Consider the following 21,566-nt stretch of genomic DNA (forward strand, 5'->3'; position numbering starts at 1 on the left):
GAAAGTGAAATTCACGTCCACTTTTTGCCAAATTATATGCATCACGTCATATTCAAGCTAAATTCATTTCATCAAATATCTAATATTGCGCGCAGTCTGGCGCGTGGTAATAATTTGTAATTGTTTGACATAAATAATTAATAAATAAAAGGCTTGTATGATTTACTGTCCTCGTAAGTAGCAGAACGTCCTCACCTACCTTAAAACAGATCTCCACGTGTTTGTTCTTCACTGGCTTAATCTTTCTTTTTGACAAAAAGAAAACCCTAAAAAAAAATAGAAAAATATTTGTGAGAGTAAAAGTTCTTGCAACATTATATAGTTCAGTGAAAAAAACCTTACCCGCTTAATTATAAATAATATAAAAAGTATGGGTTTGTAGTTCAAGTCGTACAAGAGTCGTTACCTTTGCACCCGAGGTATTGTGTTCGGAATCCCACTTCCCTCAATATGATTAAAGTGATCAAGGTTGACGTGTGTATAATACAAATTACGAATTGTCCATGAGTTTAAGCAAGCAGCTTTCAGATAAATAGATTTATACCTAGGGATCCTCGTTTCAAGTGAAGATTATAAATTTATAGTTGTAATGTTTTTGGTCTGAGAAGATCAATGAAATACCCCAAACAAAGTTTAACTACACAAATGTAAAGGACAAGAAACAGTTTGAACCAACATGTTTAGATATTGAAAGATCCATTTCAAGAGAAACAAAAGAAAAAAAGTCTTCAAAATCGTACTTAACCTAACCATTAGCCTTATCTTATGTATATATATATATATAGTTATGGCAGATCCTCATCCAAGGACTGGCATTGATTGTATGAAATTAAAAAGTACGATCAAGATGAAGAGTCAACAAGATGCATAAATAGAATGCCAAGGATTAGTTTAGTTGTGTTGCTACAAAGCCATAAATGTTGCATTGCTTGGACCAGAGGGCAAACCACTTCTGCTGATACAAAAACAAGAGGGTATATTCACATTGTGTGGTCAAGGAAGAAAAAGCATGTACTCGAGAATGGGTGGTTTGGTCAATTCACCACCATATTGCCCTATGAGCAATACAACCCATATGGGGGGGGGGGGGGGGGGGTAGAATAATAATCCAATACCAAAACTGGAAAAAGATGTGTGATTTTCTATCAAGCACTGCGCCAACTGATGGAACATATAAGGCATATGTGTTCAATGCGAGGCAATTTCTGCGGCCACAACAAAGAAGAAATGGAAGAAAAAAAAAAAATAGGGGGCAGGTGGGAGAGATATATTTTTCTTGCGACGGGTAGGTTTGAGAAATTAGATTAGATCAGTTTTTGGAATCAAGATTAATAATATTCGCATTTTGAGAGGTTCATGAGTCCCCACCACTCCCTATCACAATGGGCAAAAATGTCATAGGAAATATATTATCTTCGTCTCAAGCCTCTGCAACTGAAATTATATGTTTAAATTCCCCTTCCCGACTATTGCTTGTATAAAAAAATATATATATTCCACATCTAACTCTTCTAGAAATACGTCATCTTTCACATAATGTACGTATTTTCATAGGATACATAATAAGCACAATATTAGCAACTAATTAAGAAAAAAATTAACCTAAATGAGCTAAAATATCAGCAATAGAGTTATATTTATAAAAGTTGGTGACATGACTCAATGTTTGTTTTGTAAGGAATAATAGAATCCATCGTAGATATGGAATTAAAGAAAGGCTAGTGTTTGGTAAGCTAGAAGGAGGAGATTTGAAGTTCCATGCTTGGCCATGGGTATATGTATCATATGGTTACAGCAATTATTCCTCATTAATTTGTCGTGGAATATATGAATGATTTGACCCCCTCCTCCAAAGCATATATTTATGTCCACCATTGCTTCAAAACTTAGACCCTAAACCTAATAATAAGCATTAATCCAGTTAAGAGTAAAATATTGGTCAAATATAACCTAATATTTTGTAAACATGTGTTGTTGGATTGTTAATCCAGTTTTTAAGTTAGCTCACATGTTAATGCATTTTTACTTAATCGTTTTTTTCATATAAGCGATATTCATAGAAGGGTATTCGAGCACACAATCTCAAACATAAACGTAAATGCTCTTTAACAGCTTAAGTTATAAGTCCCTTATAATTTTAAATTAGTCGTTAATGCAAACAAACAATAAACAAATGCAATTAAATTGAAGTTGTGAATTTTGTGCGTAAAGTTTATTATTTGAGAAAAGAAATTGAGTTCCTAAAAGACAGTGATGATGCGCCCAAGCAAAAGCCAAATCGAACTTAAACCGGTTAAACACGCGTTTCCATAGGAAGATCGTTTTATGTTTCGAGTGTTTGTCAGTTTTAGCGGAGAAACGCTGTTTTCCAAGTCCAAAGTTACTGCTGGAGTGTCAAAACAGCACTCTTCCACCTACGTGTCGATCAGGGATTGGGGGTCAGAACAGTGCCAGGTGACGGACATGATTGATTGCCAAATCTTGGCCAGGCGTCCGTACACTCCCAACGGCGTTTACCTGGAATAGTGAAATGCCCTGCAAGTACACGTGTCGCGAAATGACAACGGAAATACAGACTAATGGATGTTTTGGCTGTCGGACGTCATATCGGACGCGAGCTGGGAAAAGCTACTCCTTTGCCCGTTTGATTATTATGGAACTCAGAAGATGCGCGATGGATGTGATGACCGTACAAATCAAAGTTAACTCTATAACTTATGAGTAGAATGTCTCTTATTGGCCAAGAAATCTGCTACCATCCCTAGTTCAAGTCCCAGCAGTTGCAATACCTGGTGGCCAGCGGCAGACTCAGTTCCGCAAGTGGGGATTAGTCGAGGTGAGCGCAAACTGGCCCGGACACCTCATGGTAATTACCCAAAAAAAAAAAAGAGACTCGAGTATAATTTTGCAGCAAGTACCAATATCGTGTATGATTGATTATTCGAAACGCCCAAGGAGCTGGGATTTGTTTCTTGAGAATTCGAATTAGAATCTTGGAACTCCCTTCAATTTCATAATACTTTAGATGCAATCGAGTAGTTTTCATTAATTGAGGAGCACTACATTGCCATGGCCATGGCAGTAAGTAAGACTCTAGATTTTATTTCCATAGTCTTTTGAAGTAATTTCATACCAAGATAAATTTGTACTAGAAAGTTAATGAAGGTGTATGGGGTGAATAAGATAAAGGATGACATTAGAAGAACTTTGATTTCTTTTCTTTTTTATCCCATTTATTTAGTAATTCATTTGGATTTAACCTTCACCTCATCATAGAGATTTATTTCACCTTCACCTCCTCCTCATAGAGATTTCAAGGGTTAGGGTATTTATTTCCTGAACAAAATTTACAAAAGAAATATGTAATTTTGTTCCGATATCGGTGGAATAGTAGCTTTCTCCGATCAAGACTTTGCACCTGAACCTGATCAAGAAACATTGCATATAGCAGGGGCTTACCAAATGCATTCAACTAGTGCAGGATTATCATATCAGTGAATTGTCAAATTGGGCAATCCAATGAATTGAATTCACAGCTGCTCCATGCACCAATCAACAGGTGCCTTGTCACTTCGCAACATCTCTGAGTTCCTACAGGGTCCCTCGTTTCGAAATGCAGCATAGCACAAATGAGATTGAGATTTGATTTTTCCAACTAACAAATGGTGCTGTGCTTTAAAGCTTTGCCACAATACAACTCAGTAGATACAAGTATAAGATAAGAGGCTTTCTTTTGGGGATATGCATGTCTCACAAGTCCACTTCAAGTTCAAGCAAGGGTTGTTGCTATGTGCGTGCAAATTTCAGAATCTTAGAAGGCATTTTTCAAACCCCAGCCACATGTAGTATAAGTTTGTTACAGAGGGTAGGTTTCAGAAATATGAACCACCTGCCGCCCCCGAAAGCTCAGCCACATTTTTACTTCTACTCTGCCTATAATGTGTGGAAGTAAAAATGGTGTCCACTTACCATGGTAGGAGGGGAAATCACTACCAGTTTTGAGATCATTTTTTCTATTTCTTCCAAATAATGCTCACATTCAATACATATACTAAGTGCTATAAAGTTTGTATGAGAAATGGATAACGCGTGCTAACCTGGTATCCATTCAAAGAACCTTTGTATGAATTTCAAAGGGTTATATATACTTTCCTACTGAGTTGCTATCTTTGGCAAAAGCTTCCTTTTTACTACGACTCCAATAAGGACCACTGACTGATCTAGTTCTCTTCCAGCTCGCAAGCCGCTTCTTAGTAATTTCGCATAAATATCCAACAAAAGTTATCTACCATTTCTTCTTACAACACAGCACATCTTATAGCCTAAAGTTAAGCAGATATTTCCTAGCTCAAACTCAAGAGACGTACGATGCTTACTCCTGATCAAAAACCAAATTGACTGGAAAACTCATATCACATTAAACATGCAACAAAAGGAACACCTTCGGCAAATATAAGCCACTATATCTACTGACCACATAAGAAATCAATAACAGAGACCGCCGGAGGGGAGAGGGGGTGCTTTTCGTCTGACCCTTAGATGAATTCTGTATAAGGCCCCCTCACTTCTTGTGTATAGGGTATCAAATCAAATTCAAGCATAAGCATTACATCAGATTTACCAAGGATGAATATGATTCAATTGGGGGATTCATCTTGCTAGGGAGCAAGGTAATAGCTAGATTGCATATGTAATATAATCAAAATTAATTAAATATGCAGTCTCTAGAATTGACATGGATGGCAAACTATCCATGTATTACATTATCTGTGATATCAACATAAAAACGATTTTGTAATGTATATATCTCTACTGTCTAAAGTGGGTTCATAAACTTCCTTGCTCTATATCATTGGACATTGATAAATCATTTTAAGATAGCGCAACTAGCGTAAGAACATTTTAATTTAGATGACTTAAACAAACTCAAACAGATGTTTTAGAGCAATCAGGGCAGCTAAAATGACCTCTAGCGTTACAGTTGGTGCAAGAAATGGATCTTACTTTCGAATCACTACCCCCAACCGATTCATAGAAGTCATCAATGAGATTTAAACCAAACACTCCACCTTCTTTGATTAATCCAACTCCTTTGCATCTTGAGCATGCTATCATCCTCAGATTGCCACATCTCTTGCACATTCCCAAAGAACTGAATATTCAAAGGATTCATTCATACGCAGCACACATAAATCAGAATGTACAAATACATAATACACAAATCCCACAAGCAAGTAGAAATTGAAACTGGATGACAAATTTTACTCATGATTTTTGTTCTAGTGAATTTGTTTATAAGTGCTCCAAGTTTGCCTCCACATTTAAAAACCTTCGAGTTTTATTGAATTGACAGTATACTTTATAATTGAAATTGATTTTTAACCCACAGGAAAAAAATTCATTACAAGGATATTTATCCAATTCTTTGAAACTAATTACAACTTGATGAAGATAATGGAGCTGAAACGAACTCAAACATTAGAAAGAGTCAAAGACAAGCCTTTTGTGATGAATTTTGGAAATGGGTAATTACCTGCGCTGAGAGGCAGAGATGAAAGCGTCGACCTTTGGGGCAGCAATGGTGGCGCAGAGGAGCAGAGCCCCAACTCCAAAGCCCGCCAGCTCGCTGGCCGTTATGTTATCCATTTTTCCTCTCTCTCTCTCTCTCTCTCTCTCTCTCTCTCTCTGTGTCTCTGTTTTCCTGTCCCAGCTCTTGCTGATAACTGATACTAACCACCTTATCTGAATTTTCAGATTATTTGTCGGTTAATATTCTTATCGGGGCTCGAGAAAGCATCAACGGCCTATTAGCTCAGCTGGTTAGAGCGTCGTGCTAATAACGCGAAGGTCGCAGGTTCGAGACCTGCATGGGCCAACTTTTTGTTTTGTTTTTCTTCGTGTCATATTGGTCATTTCCCCATGTCCTAGGCTTTGTCATATTGAGTCCTAGGGGGCTTGACCTACACATCCCAAGTCCCATCTTTTGTTGTGTTAAATGGCCCATTTTTTGTCTCTTGGCATTTTGGGAACCCAAAACTTACTTTTAATTCACTAATTAACATGAAACCCACTTGCATTTGTGTCTTCGTTCAGTTGGCTAAGAAAAAGGAAGTGTATATGTCCTCTTTACATATGAGCTCGATCTTCCTATTCATATATTAGAGTAATTTGAATATGATTTTGTCAAAAAGGAAAAAAAAACATGAAACCCACTAGTTAGAACATCGTTTTGTTAAAAATAAAAAAAACATGTAACCCACTTACGTTTGATTTTTGTTTCCATGAGAACTATTTGTTTTTATGTCATTGATTGGTAATTATGATTTAATTTCATCACCATCTATCTTTTTATCAATTCTTGTCATCACCATCAGTTGGTAAGGTCCTTGCACTTTGTGTAGCTTCACAAATGTTTGAGTCCCACAGCCAACAGTTCTTGTTGGTGCATGATTTATAATTTCCTATATAAATTCATACCGGTGGCAGTAAGAGTAGCCAATCTTCCCCTGAACTTTTGTTCACTTAAAAAATATAAAAATAATAATAATAAAAAACTCTAAGAAGCAGTAAGATTTTGGGTGGCTTTGAAATTTTAGGAACCAACCATTTGCATGCATATCTCTCTCTTTGGTTGATGGTAGCGAAAAGAAAATGTAAAAAAAAAAAAAGAGGCCATGACACATATAGCACACTAGACGTAAGTTGTTAAAATATACTAATGACATGTTTACTAATCTGTAATTGGATTAACAGGAATTGAATTGAGGATGAATTGAATGGAGGAGGAGTTGGATTGAGGAGAATTAGATTCCATATTCATATTGAAGTTGTTTACTAAATCATATGGAATTGGGCTATGAGTGGTGCTAATTACTAAAATATCCTCATTGTTTGATTAAAGTAGATGGCAAAATTGAAAATTTGAAAATTATGTGAGGATATAATGGTTTAAAAATATGAATTCCTAATAGGTTAGTTCTCCATGAATTAGAATACCTCCTCTCATCTAAAAATTAAATTCCTCCAAAATCAAGAATTCAATTTCTAATTTTGTGTGAGCCCCGCTTACTTTTCAATTCCTTGATGTGAAGTAAAAGCAGGAATCCTTCACAGGTGTAATTCAATTCCTAATTAGTAAACACACCATAAGTTCCATCCAATTAATGAAACGTTATCACTTTAATTTTATTCAACTTTCAAGTGCCTTTTCATGGATATGCATGAATATAAATCTTAGGCTCAGCTCTTTCAATTAGTTTCAGGTTTAAACATCTTCTGCTACATACAGAGTTGGCCCATAGCATGTGCGGGCTGTGCGACCGCATAGGGCCCCCAAAATTTAGGAGCCTCCAAATGTTTTTAAAAGTCCAGTATTATATTATATATTTTTTATTCCAAAAATATTATTATTATTTCCTAACGAGCAGATATTTGTTCCTTCTTGATTCTTCCGTCTTCCGTCCAAACACAAAGTCTTCTTTACTCTTTGGCAAGTCAAAAGGCGTGCTCTCTCTCTCTCTCTCTCTCTCTCTCTCATATTAGAATTTAGAAATTATATGTTGCATTTGGAATTAGCCATCATATGATTGCAAGAAGTGTGCATCTTGAGTGTTGCTGGTTTTATAGTATTTTGCTTCATTTTGCTAGGTGTAGTTCTTTTGTATGCAAAAGAAAATTGAATAGATGTGAGTATGTGAAAATAGAGGAAGGATGATCTTGATTCTATTTGTGGGTTCTAATTTAATTGATGCCACATAATGATTTCGGTTTAATTTATGATTTATGAATTTTAAAATTTTAAAAATTGTTATTTTACTTATACATATAGGACCTCATCAGCTTTCTTCCCACAGGCCTCCATATCTAATGGACCGGCTCTGGCTACATACATATTACTATTGACTAGACGCCTCTCTTTCGCTTCATCGATCAATCAGAAGATGTTCTTGTGGCCTATTTATTAGCTTACCTCTTGTCAATCATCTCCCGCCATCAGCTTTCAACTTGGTCATTGACTGGTCAAGATTTGGACACTTTAAAAGTCAATCCCGGTCAAAATTGGGAAATTAGGTATACAAATATTTGACACAAAAATTATTTTAATGGCTCTCATTGCTCATGCAATTTTAATTTCTCCATTGTTGCATGTATGAAATGAACATGAGGGCAACATAAAGCCTGTCAATCTGACTATACATATGAATGACAGCCATTTTGACTTTGCATATCTAAATCCTTTTGAAATTCTCAAAGATCTGCAGAAGCATGATTTCATATGTAGGAAAAGTTCATGTAAAATTGTCTGCTGATCGATTCATGAAACTGTGTTTTCTTTCTCTTTGGGAACATTTTTTTTCTTATGCAGAGAAAAAAAATTACAAAACAGCTTTGTTGATCACTCATCCCGAACCAACTTAATGGATATCTTTGTAGAATACATGGCAAATGCAATGGGAATGACAGTGGTAATGAATAATAATAATATAAAGAATAGAAAAGAAGGATGAGCATTTGGTTACACAAATCTTATTTATTATATGTAAATCAAAATTAGCAATAGTGCAAGTACAACAATAATAAACCAACATACAGAAGTTCATAGGAATAATTAATTAGGATATATATAATAATCTGGTACCAATTAATAGATAATAAATCAGCCCTCTTGGATTCTTAGAAGATGTAGCCTCCATTATAGAATGTGTTAGAGTAATCCCCTCCAGAAGAGAAAGCTGTAACTGCTGCTTGATTCTGCATTGCTGATTTGTTGCACTGGCTTAAGCTTGTGTTTCGACCGTTTACATGCTCATCATCTAAGTTCCAGAGGCGCCCCATATATAACCCTTCTTCTCCTAATATATCTGCCCAAGACCCTACACTTCCTTGGTTCATCAACGCAGGCAAGCAATATTGGTCCCCCTCCAAGTTGGGGTAGCTGCTACTAATAAGATCCATATTATTCTCTTGCCTTGCTTGTGCCTCATGATCAGTAATCATGTTAATGTTATCTCCTTGGCTTGCTTCCGATTGTGGGGTGGCTCGTATTTTCAGGTTTTGATCTTCCTGCAGTTGTTGTTGTTGCTGCTGCTCCTGTTGTTGTTGTTGTTTTGCAAGAAGAATTTGAGCTTTTCGTTTCTCTTGCTTCAGAGTGCATTTCTCTTTCTTTTTGAAATGAGTTCTCCAGAAGTTCTTTATCTCATTGTCTGTTCTTCCTGGCAAGTATCTAGCAATGGTAGACCATCTGTATACAATATTAATTTCACATAAAAATGAGTGCACTTGATAATTATTTAATCTAGCTAAACTGCACAGACAGACAGACAGACAAAGCATAGGGCATCATTATATTGCTTACTTGTTACCCCATAAAGCATGCAATTCAATAATGATGCCTTGTTCCTGAGGTGTTATGTGGCCTCTCTTTAATCCAGGCCTAAGATAATTCACCCATCTAAGTCTGCAACTTTTGCCACTCCTGTTCAAACCTGAAAAATCAAAATTAACCCCAACTGAGCTTAAAAAAAACAACATGAAATTATTAGAAGTTAATTAAGAGAGTTTAATTTAAGTTAATTTAATTACCTGCACACTTAGCCACACAACTCCATCTTCCCTCTCCATGGAAGTTGACATATGCATTGAGCAGCTTGTCTTCCTCTGGTGTCCAAGGACCTTTCCTCCATCCTTGTTGTTCTGCAACCCCCCAACCCATCATTGCTACCATCCTTCCTTTCCTTGGTTTCACTTCAATTCAACCCAGCTGTTTGTTGTCTCTGTGACACTTATTGCACAATGCATGGCTAGCTACCTTCCCTCTATATATATATATATGCATGAGCATGACATATATATCTCCTCCTACCTCTGAATCAGTGACTTCAATATTGTTTTCTTTGATGATCTCAGTCAAGATCTTTGAATCGAATCTATGCTTCAGTCTCTCACCATACCAAGAAATTGACCCTTCAATCTACAAATCTGAGTCCAAGTGTTCAGACATGGTGTGTCAACCAGCTCAATATACTTTCAACCAATCAGACCACAACAGGTGTGCCTTCTCACTCCTAGTCACCGTACATGATGACATCACCACCAATATAATTCCCTCTGCATAAAACACAACACAAGCCACATTGTATTCCATTGTTTTATTTTTCTTGATGATGAAATTAATCTGTCATTGTTGAGATTAGTGGATTGTTGATGTCTCCTTCGAAAGTGCCTTTGACCCAACTGGTGTGTAACATCTGTGGCAAAAGTATTGCACGATTAATTAGCATTGTTTATGGTTAATGACATCTATTAATTAAATTTTTTAAGCACAGAGAAGTTTCTAGGATGCTATTTAGGGTAATGGGCCACATAAAGTTTTGAAAGGTCTTTGATGAGTCACCTATCCTACACCTGGCTCTTGGACTGTATCTAATTAGCTTATTTGGAAAGTTGGGAAGTGCTTAATTGGTTTAACTGATTTTTTCAAAAGCAATCTATGCCTATATATAGTAGGTAATGATGGTTACAGAAACTATATATTAGTATTTGAGCTTTGGAAAAGATTACATAAGGTTCAAGATCTTGTCAAGCTTAAAGATTTTACAGAAAGAAATGCTTGATTTGATGGGGCCAAAATGAAGATAGCTTTTGCTTCTCTCCTAACCCCTTTTGAGTAATGTTACTTCATCAATGACCACGAAACCCAACTTTACTTTGGACAAACTGGGAACTATCCCTTTCAATCTACACAACCTATGTATTTGTTCATGCATCTACTGAAAAAGAAGAAGAAAAAAAAAACATTTCGAATTAATTTTCATCTCTATATATATGATATGATGATCTTTGTGCTAAAGTGGATGATATTATATGGTTTCTAGAAGGATCTAGTTACAACCTAAAAGATATTATAAAGGGTTCCAATAATTTCATTTTGGGCACAATTTTGTGGAATTTATATTTCTTTCCACATAGCAGAGAGCAGATGTACATATGAAGATTTCAGAATTAGTTAATGATTAGGTACGTAATGTACCAAATATTGAGCAAAATAATGTAGCAGCTAATGAGTGGTATTTTCTTTAGAGATTTTCTATTTAAACCCTACATTTCTCTTAGTTCACCCCATGTTCTAATTTAAATTTTCACAATTTCTAAGAAAACCCCACTATCTTCCCAAACTACCCTTAAATACACCCCAAACTGAAAAAATAAAAAATAAAAGAGATTTTCTATTTAAACCCCACAATTTTCTTTGTTCCCAGAAAAAAAAAACACAAACAAATAGAACCCTAAACCCGAAATTTAATACTTTCTAGAGAAAGAGAACAATTTTACCTCTCTCCAAGAACTGTAACTGGAATTCCAACACTTGGGTATTGTTGAGTTGATAATCAACAAGCCTTTCCATCAACTCCCACGCATATTTAAAGAGGTAGGCTCGTCAATTTTCCATGTCTTTAAAAGAGAAGAGTAATCTAGCAACAGGATGTAGAGGAGTTTGTATTTTTCTAAAACTTGATATGAAGAGTGGTGGTGTGTGGGGTGTGTGTATAGATGTACTAGGGTTAATTATTAAGTTGGATGACTTTTTTTGTCTTTTTACACAATAATAAAATTTACAGCTTAATGATTTAAGTATTGAGATGAACAAAGAGAAGTGCGGGGTTTAAATAGAAAATCTCTTTTCTTTATTGTTAAACTAATTGAACTCTGTTGATTAAATTTGATCTAATTTCTTTTTCCTCCTTTTGATGATGGCTAAGAACTAAATGAAGAAATGGTCCCCCACTGCCCATTTTGGCATATTGATATATTTTGTACAAGAGTCCAATGGTTAAAGAAACTCCACTACAATGTGTGGAGGATTAACAATGCATCCTAAAAGGTACAAACAATAAGACTTTTAGAACTCATAAGAAGGATTGCATCATAAGTTAAAGCATATGGAGTCATCCCGGTGGCAAACTTTTTTGAAGTTCTACATGCCCATAAGTTTTCTGATAACCTTTTCTTGAAGTTAAACTATAATTTTTCCCGCCGTTGTTGTATCTTGTATATTATTTTTACTATAATTAGTATTATTATGGGTCAGAAAGGCAGAATATGAAGCCCGAACCAATCAAAATTAATATTTAGATTATATGGGCTTTTTCTTGGGTCACAATTTTGAATCCCAAAGCCCAAAACCGAATCTAAGATAATGTTTTGTTCACGTCTGCATTGAAGTTCAGAGGCCTATTAAAAATGGGCGGTCCAAACAGCCTAGTGTTTATCAACTTTTCAATGTGAAATAATGGGACTTAGGTGGGTTCGATGTGGACCACTTTGGCTTATATGGATTTATATTTACAATAAAGTTCGGGCTTTGTTGCAAACGAGATCTAGCTTTATGGAAAAAAGGGTATTGACTTGCAAACCAGTAATCTTGGGTTCAGAGTCTTAACTTTCAAACCAGGGATCTTGAGTTTGAACCTAATGACATCTTGATAGTATGTGTATGAGAAATCTCCCGCCCATGTATTATAGACTATCACTTGTACTTAAAAACAGAAAGTTAGAATTTTGTCTGTCGCCATGGTGAGGTTCGAAAGCAGCTGTAAGCCCAGGGACAAGGAGCTCTCTCTACTTGTATATTATGCACCTTTGGTTGACTAATTAAATTAGTATGAACAAATATGCAACAAAAGAAAAGAGACAAAATGAGGAACACCAATTTACGGTACAATGTATATAAAACAAAAAAATAATATTTGTGCATCGACTCACTCACATGAATATATATCTGTACATAAGATAAATCCAAAATGGTGCACCAATTGTCCCGTTTCTATTTTTCTAATTACCTTTGTTATTATCTCCATGGATGATTACCAATAATGAATAAGCTAATTTGCCTTCGCTTATTAACTTGTTTTCTTCTTCTTCTTTTTTTGTTTATATTTTTGTCTTTATTTTTTCTCTCTCTCTGGTATACGCAGGGAGAAGCAAATTCACAAGTGAAGATGATGATGAGATGGAGGGTTGTCGTCTTCGCTGGTTCTGGTTGAAAGGAGACGATAATACAAAAAATGTTAATGTGAGAGTGTGAATGTATATGAATCTTTTTTATATAATGGAGTAATGAACAAGTGGCGGGCATATGCATACTGCCAAAGCCATTGGAAGAGCTCTTTTGTCTTAACTAAGTACTTAGACTTAATTAATATCGACATGCAAATATTCATACAACAAAATTATACGAAGAAAGATGCTAAGAAATGCAACATTTGGGAAAACAAAAATATTCTATGTCTCAACCAAAACTTGCTTGTACTCTTTCATTTGGAGCTCTCACATAAACTTCCAATTAGCAAAGAATACATTTGGAGCTCTCCCATTTGGAGCTCTCCCATATGTGTCCAAGAGTAAAGCATCCCTTGAATCCCCGCCCACTCCTCTTCTAGATTCCCATACAACCTTTAAAACCAACCCAAGCTCAAAGCCTCCTCAAACTTTATCAATTAACATGCAACAAGCACAATTTTCTCTAAATTAAGCATACACAAGTCCACCTTCATGTATCCATCATCATCTTCTTCTTCTTTGTCATCGTCGTCACCGCCTCTTGAAGCCTTAAAGCCAGAAGAAAGAGGGTTACATCTAATCCAACTCCTCATCAAGTGTGCTAACCACACAGCATCCGGCGACCTCAATCTAGCTGATGAATGTCTTTGCCAAATCTCACGACTTGCGTCCTTGCATGGTGATTCCATGCAAAGGCTCGCGGCCCAGTTTGCCTCTGCTCTCGCGGTCCGTCTTGTCAAGAATTGGCCTGGCATCCAGAAGGCCCTAAACTATGACACCAAACGGCCCAAACTAGAGTTGGACCCGGCTCGTGTCATCTTCACAAAGGCCTTCCCTTATCTCGGTTTTGCCTATGCCATCATCGCCCGAACCTTGCTCCAAGCCATGTCTGCCGAGCGAGTAATCCACATTGTGGACTTGGGTTCCGCCGACCCAAAACTATGGGCTCCACTTTTGCAGAGCTTCGCAGCTTTGCCAGATGGGCCTCCCCATTTGAAAATTACTTGTGTACATAGCAATAAAGCTGTCTTGGAGAAGTTGGGTCTAAAGCTTGTAAAAGAGGCAGAGGCCTTAGACATGCCATTCCAATACAACCCACTAAATGTTAGCCTGAGAGAGTTGACAAAAGACATGCTTAAGGTAAGGTTAGGAGAAGCATTGGGTTTTGTCTCAATTCTCAATCTACATGTCTTGTTGGCCCAAGATGACCAAGCGGACACACAATTTAGGCCCAAAAAGAGCAATATCGATGTCAAGGATTGTAAGCAAATGGGTGAGTTTTTAGGCATGGTAAGGTCAATGTACCCAAAAGTGGTGTTGTTGGTAGAACAAGAAGCTCACCATAATTCGAACCATTTGGTGGACAGATTCATTGAGGGCTTGCACTATTATAGCGCAATGTTTGATTCATTAGAGGCCAGCTTTGGGGGCTTGTCTTCATCAAGTGAAGAACGCTTCGTTTTGGAGGAGATGTTTGGGAGAGAGATTGAAAACATTGTGGCTTGGGAGGGTGTGGAGAGAGAAGAGAGGCATGAGAGATATGCATGGTGGATGGTTAGGTTTTGTGAAGTTGGGTTCAAACCTGTGCGCTTGTGGTTGGATTCTATGGAGGATTCAAAGAAGGGTTACAAGATTATTAGCCAGAGAACAAGTTTGATGATTTGTTGGAACGAAAGGCCTCTCTATGCTGTTTCTGCTTGGACTTGTTAGCTAGCGTAGCATCATAATTTCTTTTTGTTGTTGTCATTAATCATATGAATACAAGTTCTCAAAGATCAAATTTGGAGTTAAAATTAGCAATTCAAGGCTTTTGTTGTGTTGCTCCAAGTGATGTTTATTTATTTGTGCACGAGGTTTTTTTTTGTTGGTCAAAGAGGTTTTGTTTGGAGATTCAGTTTATTCTATTTCATTTTTTTTGTTTTTTTTTTCTTATATAAGTGATATTCTACTTTAAATTAATCTAAACTATAGGGAGATGGATTCAAATTCGGGTGCAGAGTGGGGAGCACATCCGCTCTAGCCAACTTTGTTAAACACATATATGCTTTATTTTAGTTTTGAAATAAGTTAAACATTTAATATACCAGAAAATGCCATTGGTTAATGCAAACATTAAGAATTGAAATTATTAATTAAAAAAATTAAAATCAAAAGAAAAATCAAATAATGGATCCCATTTTTATAGAACACAACTACCCATTATTATTTTTAACTCTAAAACAAATTTAATTTATAAATAAAATAAAAAAAAACTCTTCCGAGATGGAAGCGCGTGCAAAGAAGCTAGTTTAATAGAATTCACATGTTAATAATTGAGTCATCAATCTACCAGGGAAAGAACCTCCATGGCATAACATAATGTACTTGGCGCATGATATCACATTTACTTTTTAATAAATTATTGCGGTTTGTCACGGAATTTATTACCTTACATGCTTAATTAAATACTAACCTCTTGTCATTAGTGTGTTAAAAAAATTTCCATATGCAAATATAATTTGTTTTTTACATCAGGTAACTATATAGATATTTACAAATATAAATAATAATAATAATGATAAAAAAAACAAAAAAAAAGAATGTGGGAGGAGTGGGGAGTTAAAAGAGGAATGTGGATGGAGTGGGGAAGTAACTTCCAATATAAAAGATCTAAAAACAAGTAAATTCTCTTTTTTCTATTGGATCTTAGCGAAGCGTCCCGGATTCGGGCTGACCCGACATTCTAACCCACCCGTCGTCCATAACTTCCAAGCTCATGTTAGCAAAAATCCACTAACAGCTGCTATAGTGTGCCGAGGAGTGAGGGTTAGGGTTTAAGCAGAAAAGAGAAAAAGAAACGTTCAATTTATCCGAAAATCAAAATATTCTAATAGCGATTAGCAGCAGCAGTGATAGGGTTTTCAAAATAACAAGCTTGTGTGCTGTGTACATATAAAAGTCGTTAGTTTGATGCTACTTGCACAAACTCTCAGACTTCTTGCACAAATTCTCCGACTCCAAACCAGAGCTTCATAGGAAGAAGAAGGGGAAGAGAAAGTCTCTTGCTTTTACAGTGTTACGTTTGTTGCCAACCCGGAATAAGCTAGAGGGCCACCCAAGGAAGATACCCAGAGCTTGTTTTTGCATGAAAGTGAAGGAACAATGACGACCGATCTCAGTGATTACGCCATCATCAAGGAAGGAGAGGCTGAGATTCTCATGCATGCTAAAAACCAAGTCTTTTACAACAAAACTCAGGTGCCAAAATCTTCTCTTTTCGATGATTTTTGCATTGGATTATTGGTTTTGATGGGTTTTTGAGATGCAATGTTAGGGGTTTTGTGTTTTTTGAGTTGGTTATGAATTGGAAGTTTGCTGGGTCAATGTTAGTTGTTGAAAAGTTGCGTTTGGTTGCTGGGAAAACAATGTAGGACAAGAAAAGAAATTAAAGTTTTGAATTGAAGAAGTCCGAGATGTTAAGGTGGTATTTGTGTGATTAATATTCGTTGAGGAATGTCTGTGAGGGGGCCTTGGAGATGAAATATTATAGATGTCTCACATTTGAGAGCGTTTAGGTGAAGCAAAGCCAATTCACATGTATGTATCTCAATTGGCTTATCATTTAGGTTGAGTATTTTTTTGTCTAATGGAATAGAATGGAACATCAGAGGTATGTATCAAACCCCAAACAATAATGATGTTGATGATTGTTGCCTTAAGTGGGTTTCTTTTGTGCTTTTTGTTTTTGTTTGAGAACTGTATAAAATTATTACCAGATATAAAATGTGTGTCTCCCTAACCATGGGAGAAAAGAATAAAGAAAATGAAATATCAAAAGTGAATGCTCATGGATGAAGCGAGAAGCTCTAGCCATCCGCACATATGATACTTTTGGGCATTCAAGTTGTTGATCACTTTCTTAGAATTTTATAATTTTGCGCATTATAGTTCTCTTTCCAGTTTTAACTTGTCTGCAGCCCAAAGTTCTTTGTTCTCAAATAAAAACGTGTTTGTCATCCATTGCTTTCAACGTTGACATATTTCCAACGTTTAACATCCCTTGTCCATTATATTATTTGAACCTTTTTTAGTATGGTAAAAATGATGTAGCCTATGCTTTGCAATATAGGCGACTGTTAAGCTTTAACTATTAGTATTTGTTGGTTACATTAAAGCCTCCAATTTTGCTGGTTGGCTTTTAGATTTCATAATATAGAAGGATCTTGATTGTTTCATTCTGTAAAATTTAGGTTAACAACAGAGACATATCAATTGCGGTTCTGAGGGCATTTATTGAAAAACGCAAGGAGGAGCATGAAGCAAGATTGTCCAAGAAAACAAAAACAGCACCAAAGGTGTCTGAGAAAGATGCTTCAAATTCTGTTGTAGAAGAAGTATCTAATGAGTCTGATATTATTGATGAAAAAACGAATGGAGATTGTGAAGTGGCAGCAGAGATATCTCAAGAGGAACCATGCAGCATTTCACAAGAACCGAACAAGGTCACAGAGGGAAAAGGACAAGTGGAACTGAAGCCACCAAGAGTTCTTGAGGTTTTTGCATGAATTTCAATTTTAATCAATTAATTAGTTTCTTTCATATTCAAAGTTTTGTTATTGAAGATGTAATCGACATTTCTCTTTTGTACCATTTGTGTTCACAGGCCTTGTCGGCTTCTGGTTTAAGAGCTCTTAGGTATGCTCGTGAAGTGGAAGGGATTGGTCAAGTTGTGGCTCTAGACAATGATAAGGGTAAATTTCAGGCTGTCTCAATATATTGCATCAATAATTGTCTACAAATGTATAAAGCCATTTTTGTGATAACCTTAAAAAGAATGAATAATTAATGAAAATATGGACCCAAAGAAGTAGATAAGATTCTATTTCCTACGTAAATACATGGTGGCATATCTTAGATGTAGCTGCATATTAGGTTTTCTGATTAATCGTAAGCTTCATAACAGTGATCACTATTATTTTCCTTCCTGCAGTTTCTGTTGAAGCTTGTAGGAGAAACATCAAGTTCAATGGTTCAGTTGCATGTTCAAAGGTGGAATCACATCTTGCTGATGCTCGTGTGCATATGCTCACCCACCCAAAAGAATTTGATGTGGTATGCATATGTTGTTTCATATGTTTATGTTAATTCTCAAGGAATTTTCATTTAGAATAGTTTATCTGAATATGGTTTGCAAGTGCCATAATACCCCTATGTTGAATAAAATAAAATAAGCAATAAAGCCTAGACTGGTTGGTTTCATCACAAGGAGGCTTCATAGTGATTATCCTTATTCCTTTTAAATTTATATTCTTGACATGAACCACTAACATACTCTTTGTTTGTTATTGGTGTTCCAGGTTGATCTTGATCCTTATGGTTCTCCCTCTGTCTTCTTGGACTCAGCGGTTCAATCTGTTGTTGATGGAGGATTGTTAATGTGTACAGCAACTGATATGGCAGTGCTATGTGGTGGTAATGGGGAGGTTTGCTATTCAAAGTAAGTAGTCATACCTTTCTGCTGCTCTACTTTTGCTTGAACATGTTTTCTGATTCATTGACTTATCTATCAAGAACTGTTTTGTGGTATTAGATATGGTTCCTATCCATTGAGAGGGAAATATTGCCATGAAATGGCTTTGAGGATCCTCCTAGCCTGCATTGAGGTATCATTATGTCTTTGATTATAGCCTTTACCTTGAACGTGCAAACTATTTGAAGGTTGTTATTTAGCCAGAAGGGAAGTAGAATTGATATTGCAATTCTGTTGGTAATATAGTTTTTGGCACATGTCTTTTCTGAAGCAACTATTTACAATGATTATTTTGAGTTTCTCACTTCTTTGATTTATCCTGGGTTGTGCCATTTTTGTGTAATGATGATCTAGATAACGATTAAATGTTTTCGATTAAGTTTAAATTGAAGTTTGATTGTTATCCCAACTCAAGGCAGGCAAATGACTATAAACATGAAGAGTACCCCGTTAGATCATGATTTATAGTTTGATTAATGTTACTCTACGTATATATTTCATTCTGATGCATAGTTAATTTCCTCTTTATACAATGCAGAGTCATGCGAATCGTTACAAACGATACATTGTTCCTGTGCTATCTGTTCAGATGGACTTCTATGTTCGAGTTTTCGTCCGTATCTACTCGTATGTGGCCTATCTACTTTAAATTAGTTCAATGTCAGCTATTAGGCTAAATAACATTTCTTTCTTTTGTTGTTGACTGATAGTTCAAACAATTGGTTGCAGTTCTGCAAGTGCAATGAAGAACACTCCCCTTAAGCTCTCGTATGTTTATCAGTGCATTGGTTGCGATTCTTTTCATCTTCAGCCTATTGGAAGGACTGTCGCCAAGGTATAATGCTGATATACGGTGTTAACACGTGCTTTATGTATTGATGACAAAAATCATCTCAAGAATGTTGATTCTCTTGCTTATCCCCAACTATGTGTACCGTCTAAATTATATTTGTAACAATGACCTTAAAAAGCTAAATGGAAAGTTATAAGGGTTGATGTTATAAACAACCTTTTAGGACAGTTACCTTCATTCATAGGGCATTGATCTTTCATAGTTCTTATCCTACGTATTAGCAAGCTTTGTGCAACTGTACAATATCTTCATATGCATGTCTCTGTGAGTATGTGTTTAGAATATGTTTCACCCCTCTGATTTATTACAAAGAGTTGTGCGTGCGTTGAAGGCTTGTGGTTTTATTTTAATGGAATTTTATTTTATAGTTTATTTCAATAGTTTTCTGATAAGGCATCCCTCTGCTTTTTCAGAACAGCAGTGTAAGATATCTACCGGGTTTTGGTCCTGTTGTTCCTCAAGAATGCAATGATTGTGGGAAGAAATTCAATATGGGTGGGCCCATATGGTCTGCTCCTATCCATGATCAAGAGTGGGTAACTTCCATACTATCAGATGTGAAATCTATGAAGGAGCGGTATCCTGCTTATGATCGCATCTCTGCTGTACTAACAACAATCTCAGAGGTGTGCCTTTTGTTTGTTATTTATAATATTAGATATAAATTAGATGTGCTATTGTGTTTAAGCACGGCTAGCATTAGATGCTACTGAAAAGTTTGCCTTTCTTCTAAGAAATAAAAATGATAACTTATGTTTTGGGCAACCGAAAAATATAGGTGTGCATGTGTATAATATTTATGTCTTATGCAGTTTTAGTAATCTGAGTTTATTGTTTGCAGGAGTTGCCTGATGTTCCTTTGTTCTTGAGTCTGCACAATCTCTGTGCTACACTGAAGTGCACTTCCCCATCTGCAGTGATTTTCCGTTCTGCTGTGATCAATGCAGGATATCGTATATCTGGAACTCATGTAAACCCCTTGGGGTTAAAATCAGATGCTCCCATGAATGTCATTTGGGACATAATGCGCTGTTGGGTGAGCAGTCTCTCCATTCTCGCTTGTTTCTTTTGTCATGCATGTATATATATATATATAACTAGTTGACAATCTGTTACGGTCCCTGCTTCTGATCCCTCTCGGCCCCGCATTAGACAGTATGGTTCTGTTGTTTATCATGTCTCTACACTGTATATTACTTGTTAACTGCATTAGACTTTCCATGAGGTTACTGCTGTTCACTAATTGGTTGTGGGATCATCTTATGCCTTGATTCTGTGTAGGTGAAGAATCACCCAGTGAAACCTCAGCCTCCAGAACAGTCAGGAACCGTGATACTTGCTAAGGAACCTGTTCTCCAAGTATGTTTCTCCCATTCTTGGATATGCTTTTGCATATATTTGTGACTGAAAATTCTCTTACTGACATGTTTTTTATTTTGGCAGGCTAATTTTGCTCGAGCCGTTGCGTCTCTAAGCAAGGCACAAACCAAGAAGGTAGCACGCTTCCTTCCAAATCCGGAAAGGCACTGGGGCCCAAAGCTTAGGGCAGGTCGTCAAATCACCAGCAAACACATCTCTCTCTTGGGTCCAGACGCTGTCAACGGAGTTCTTAACCATGAAGAGGATGAGGAACATAATGCCAAGCGTCAAAAGATTGAAGATCATCCCACTCCAAATTGATGAAATGAACGTTTTAAGTATGTCAACCAAGTTGACCTGGAGCTCCATACAACCGTTGCAAAGAGAACATACATAATCCTCCTTCCTCTTCATTTTTATTTGGAGACAGCAAGATGAGAGAGAGAGAGAGAGGCTTCTCACGAGCCAGTAATGAAGCCGCAGTAAAATTAACCGGAGCGGCCACTTTCTAGTGAATTAGAAGTCATTTTCAGCAATTTTGAGTTTGATTAGACCATATTTATTTGCATACTTTTGAGTTTGTAAGCAATTTTCTTGGATTTTTATTTTATTTATGCAAGAGGTCGAGAAGTAAGTTTTATTTTTGTCTGAAATTAATTTTGTTATATACCCAGTACCTGAAGTAAATGCAGAATTCTAATATGGAAGAAAGAGGAGCCCAGTAGAGATGCCAAACCATACAAATTGGACGCATCAACCTCACCCAGGTTCTCGTTTAACAAGATG

The 21,566-nt window shown here is 36.4% G+C and overlaps 3 protein-coding genes, 1 non-coding gene and 1 pseudogene across 4 annotated transcripts; 3 read left to right on the top strand and 2 right to left on the bottom strand.

Moving 5' to 3' along the window:
- Nucleotides 1-4,674: 4,674 nt before the first annotated feature.
- LOC110759073 (chaperone) lies at nucleotides 4,675-5,719 on the bottom strand. The gene is made up of 2 exons (XM_021961100.2): nucleotides 5,534-5,719; nucleotides 4,675-5,152 (listed from the first exon to the last, which is right to left on the bottom strand). The coding sequence occupies exons 1-2, from the start codon at nucleotides 5,644-5,646 to the stop codon at nucleotides 4,927-4,929; spliced, it is 339 nt and encodes a 112-aa protein (XP_021816792.1). The 5' UTR covers nucleotides 5,647-5,719; the 3' UTR covers nucleotides 4,675-4,926.
- An 82-nt stretch (nucleotides 5,720-5,801) lies between these two features.
- TRNAI-AAU (transfer RNA isoleucine (anticodon AAU)) lies at nucleotides 5,802-5,875 on the top strand. The gene has a single exon. It is a non-coding gene; the product is annotated as a tRNA-Ile (tRNA).
- A 2,690-nt stretch (nucleotides 5,876-8,565) lies between these two features.
- Nucleotides 8,566-9,791, bottom strand: MYB121 (myb domain protein 121). The gene is made up of 3 exons (XM_021961116.2): nucleotides 9,583-9,791; nucleotides 9,356-9,485; nucleotides 8,566-9,241 (listed from the first exon to the last, which is right to left on the bottom strand). Exons 1-3 carry the CDS (start codon nucleotides 9,722-9,724, stop codon nucleotides 8,674-8,676), a joined length of 840 nt encoding a protein of 279 aa, XP_021816808.1. The 5' UTR covers nucleotides 9,725-9,791; the 3' UTR covers nucleotides 8,566-8,673.
- Nucleotides 9,792-13,517: 3,726 nt separating this feature from the next.
- Nucleotides 13,518-14,824, top strand: LOC110759063 (scarecrow-like protein 3 pseudogene; annotated as a pseudogene).
- A 1,038-nt stretch (nucleotides 14,825-15,862) lies between these two features.
- On the top strand, nucleotides 15,863-21,420 carry LOC110759076 (tRNA (guanine(26)-N(2))-dimethyltransferase 2-like). Its single transcript, XM_021961103.2, has 12 exons — nucleotides 15,863-16,296; nucleotides 17,289-17,591; nucleotides 17,702-17,789; nucleotides 18,029-18,150; nucleotides 18,396-18,535; nucleotides 18,629-18,701; nucleotides 19,107-19,195; nucleotides 19,298-19,403; nucleotides 19,835-20,047; nucleotides 20,263-20,457; nucleotides 20,703-20,780; nucleotides 20,865-21,420. The coding sequence occupies exons 1-12, from the start codon at nucleotides 16,201-16,203 to the stop codon at nucleotides 21,099-21,101; spliced, it is 1,740 nt and encodes a 579-aa protein (XP_021816795.1). The 5' UTR covers nucleotides 15,863-16,200; the 3' UTR covers nucleotides 21,102-21,420.
- The last annotated feature ends 146 nt before the right edge of the window (nucleotides 21,421-21,566 follow it).

The sequence above is a fragment of the Prunus avium genome, chromosome 3 (assembly GCF_965620075.1).
Source record: "Prunus avium chromosome 3, drPruAviu1.hap1.1, whole genome shotgun sequence".
NCBI lineage: Eukaryota > Viridiplantae > Streptophyta > Magnoliopsida > Rosales > Rosaceae > Prunus > Prunus avium.